The following is a 4,190-nucleotide window of genomic DNA, read 5'->3' as shown; positions in this document are numbered from 1 at the left end:
AGACTGTCGACCTGAACGATTTCACAGACAATAAAACTATTGAGGCCTTAAGGGAAGCTTTTCTTTTAGAGTAAGGGAAGCTTTTCTTTTAGAGTAAAACAACTTGTCATGATCAGGCAAGAAGAGAAGTGACATTGTTCTTCTGTGTCTGAGAACCACCAGAGGTGCATTAATGAAAATATGTTTCGTGAAGCTGAGTAATTACTACAGTTGCATACCAGTTGCTTGCTCTCAATCCCCTGTTTGGGCAGTGCTGTTACAACCAATGCTCTCGTACAATGGTCCTAACTTTTGCCTTTGCTCACTATCATGTCTGCAGCCAAGCTTCTACTTCGGTGCCAAACTTAGTAAGGCTTCTGGGAGCTTTTCCACGGTCAAGTCTCTTAGGGAGCCGTGTGACAACAATGGTGCATGTGGTTCGGCCAAGCATTTCCGATCCTCATGCTATCCTTCATCGAGACAAGTGTATCACCCTGGCTCTGAATCAAGAGAGGAAGCTTAGCTTGTATGCTTAGCCTTTCTACTCCTCTTCATAACAAGCTTATGTGGGACAAGCATGTGCTGTTCCGCTTGCCTGCAGAAATGCTGGCAAGTTCTTTTATTATCGCAAGGACAACTAGGTCAGGGCTAAGTTTTGTGAACAGTTGGGCACATCTGTTGGCGGTAGTACATCCTGTGTGCAAGACTGCGCCATCCCCAGTTGTGAGCCTGTTGCTGTTTCATTATCGCCTACCCCCTTGGTTACAGCCTCTGGCAAATCCGTTTCATCTGCGCAGACCTCATCATTAGTGCAACTTATGTGCCAGGATGCTGCTGTTTTGCAGCGCTGAACTGCTGAGCCTCGTCGATTTGTAACACAAAGACTAATTGCCTCTGCACTGATTGCCTCTGCACTTATTCCGTCGACCATCATCATCACCAGCATCATCATCACCATCAGCACCAGCATCACCAGCACCAGCATCATCACCATCAGCACCAGCATCATTACCATCACCATTCATCACCATCATTGTCATCACCATCACAACCTCCCACCCCCCACCCCCGTGAGACCGGCACTTGAGGTCCAGTCCAGTTATCGGCAGCAGCTGGAGTCTTAACCCGTCAGGTTCATGGATATAGTGGCAATGAAGGGTAGGGCCGTGTGTGTATGTATGATGTTGTTACAGGGTGGATAAGCTTCACCAACAGCCCCCTTTCCCGAGGCAGTCCCTGCTCTCCCTGCGAGAGGGGCACCCTAATCCATTTACCCCATCCGATTTCAGAATGTATTCGTTGGGTTCAGCAACTCACCACCAGCATCCAACCAAATCTAGCGGATCAACGGCGCCTCAACTTAGTTCCTGGTCAGCTCGGAAGTTGATATTATCACGTCCTACACTGTCCACAAGAGGGGGGCCACCTCCCATTTCAAACACGTCTCGAACATCTGTCACGTCAGGTGGATGTTAACCCGGACACTCCGGGAGCAGAAGTTAGGCCTTAACCTCTGCCAGCCACCTGTATGTATTTATGACTTATATTACACTCTGGGCCGCGAGAGCCGGGGGCCGAAGCTGAAACACAGCACAAGGGTGGGAAGCACACAGTGCAAGTCGGTTAGTCTTGTGTGCTCCCGACCCCGACTCAGACTGCCAACACTTTACACAGCCACTCCGCAGCCCCTCCATCCGGGGATGGCGCTGCAGTGAAAACACCACGAAGGGCTCTCAGGTCCCGCTAGAGTGAGTCCACAAGTCTCAGCTAAGGCAAAGTCAAAGGCTCTCTGAAACAACCCCCCAAAACACCACCAACGAAAACGGGATTCCGAGGGAAAAAACAAACAAACAAAAATTCGGTTAGGGCAGTCCCGGCAGGGGAAGGCTCCTGATATACCTAACAAGCCAACAAAAAAAACTCTAAGAGAGAAAGGCTAAGAGAGCTCGACACCACAAGACGTCTTGCAACCACCTTACAACAACAGACCTCCACTACCTGTCCCTTCCTGGGCTGGTCCAGGGGAGAAGTAGCCACATAAAGAAAAGGGACCACACACAAGCCTGATCACCACTGCAGGGGCCCGGGATAGACCGGCGAAACCACAAAGGCGATAGCGTTGCCACGACACACAGCTCCTAGACCCTCCAGAATACCGCAGGGGGAGGAATGTAGCCCGCGCGGCGCCTCCCCCTTACCGTCACTAAACCGGAATGGTTGGTCCTCCAGAACCTACTCACCCTGCCTCGTACTGTACCGCTCTCACCAGTGTTTTTTTTTTCGTTTGGGGCCTAATACCCTAGAGTAATAAACTGGGTGTTTCTTGCGGTTACAATTCCTTTTTGTATAGTCGCTGGGGGGGGCTGCGCCCCCCCCAGACCCCCCCTCAAAGGCTGTACGGTGTGCTGTAAACAACACCTGACGTCTGGAAACACACATGCCGTACCACCATCGTTCTGTGCACCTAACTGCATTGGCGCCAGTGTCTCTGTGAGCAGGGCGCGGAGCCACTTTGACTGTCCATAAACGTCGTGAGCACGCGAAGGCAAAGTTATATATATGTACACTGTCGGCACCATCAACACCACTGCATTGCACCAGCCGCCGACTTCGCTCAAATCGCTGGATTCACTGACTTCAAGAGCGGCAACTACGAAGTGCCTATCCTTGTCTTCTGTATTATCTAATTCTTCTTCTAAATGTCTGGGGCATTGCGTCTGCGGACTTTCTGAGCCCTTTGCTTTGGTCAAGAATGAACGAATGCCCCGTTGACCTAAGTTGAATGCAACAGCGGGCCGTCTCATGGTGATATCATCAAATATTTTATATATAAATAGTGTATAAGCTCCAGATGTTCAGCTTTATCTGTGCAGAAGGCATTTGGGGCGACTTATGGCCGAAGTAATGAACCAGTACGGCCAACTGACCAATTATTCCATTTCTTCCAGGCTCAGACCCCCATTTATTCCCAAAAAAGTAATATATTACCAAAAAAATAAACACTGGCTCTCACCCTCGTCCCTCACCAAGCAACCCAGTCCTGCAGAGAAGACGTGCCTAAGTAGAATGGCCCTCCTCGGGCCACAACTCCCCCTCATCTGAGCCCCGTTTCTATGTATGTATGTATGTATGTATGTATGTATGTATGTATGTATGTATGTGTGTATGTATGTATGTATGTATGTATGTATGTATGTATGTATGTATGTATGTATGTATGTATGTATGTATGTATGTATGTATGTATGTATGTATGTATGTATGTATGTATGTATGTATGTATGTATGTATGTATGTATGTATGTATGTATGTATGTATGTATGTATGTATGACGTTGATTACACTGTGGGCTGAAAAGCCGGGGGCCCAGGGCCGAAACACAGCGCGGGGGGCGGGTGCATACGGTTGGTCAGTCTCATGCACTCCGCCCCCGGGTCAGGCCGCACGGGAAACGACGGCCGGCACGCAACAGCGCTCGTTTGGCGCTCCAACTAGACGGGATCTATGCCCGCTGGTCTCCTAACATAAACGAAGTCGCGACTGGGGGGCTCTTCCTGCCGACCGAACGAACCGAACAACTCAGAAAGCTCGCAACCAGGACCTGGGCGACCGGGAGCCCGACGAGTCATCCCGGGCTGGGGAGGTCACCAAGCTCAAAAAATCCTCACGCAAAAAGAGCGCAAAGAGCTCACACCACAAGACGCCAAACAGCCTCCTGAGACTACTACCCTCCTCCGCCTCTCCCTCCCTGGGCTAGTCCAGGGGAGATAGCACCCGTCGGGGGGATAAATACCGCACAAGTCCGCGCCCTTCCACAGCACTGGGTCTAACTTGAAAAGTACTCAAACGGGAAGACCCTGCGGCAACGCAGGGCGATCAAGCCTCCGGAAACCACAGGGGGGGAGGGTAGCCAGCTCGGCGCCCCCCCAATACCGCTCTACCAAGACGGCTGGTTCCCAAGATCCTATCTCACCTAGACGCCGCAACACGAAAAACCCGGTCTCGTACCCTGAAGAACCTAGTCCTGCACCACGCGCGCACCTTCGAGTACGGCCCCTCCTTCTGGGTGCCCACCTCCCCCTCATCCGCGCCCTCGCTACGGCCACCTGTTTCCACTCACCACCCCTCAACCCTACATCCTCTTGGTGCTCTCTCTGCCTCTTCCCCTCCCCCCACGGCTCTCCCCGCCCTTTCCCCGGTCTCCCCAGCC

The 4,190-nt window shown here is 51.6% G+C and overlaps 1 protein-coding gene across 1 annotated transcript; it reads right to left on the bottom strand.

The window, feature by feature from the left end:
* Window positions 1-616: 616 nt before the first annotated feature.
* Window positions 617-1,000, bottom strand: VOLCADRAFT_88726 (uncharacterized protein; the record flags this gene model as incomplete). Its single annotated transcript, XM_002948364.1, has 1 exon — window positions 617-1,000. One exon carries the CDS (start codon window positions 998-1,000, stop codon window positions 617-619), a length of 384 nt encoding a protein of 127 aa, XP_002948410.1.
* Between the last annotated feature and the right edge of the window lie 3,190 nt (window positions 1,001-4,190).

The sequence above is a fragment of the Volvox carteri genome (genome assembly GCF_000143455.1).
Source record: "Volvox carteri f. nagariensis unplaced genomic scaffold VOLCAscaffold_10, whole genome shotgun sequence".
NCBI lineage: Eukaryota > Viridiplantae > Chlorophyta > Chlorophyceae > Chlamydomonadales > Volvocaceae > Volvox > Volvox carteri.
Note: the sequence above shows the minus strand (reverse complement) of the source record. Positions and strands in the feature narration are given on the sequence as shown.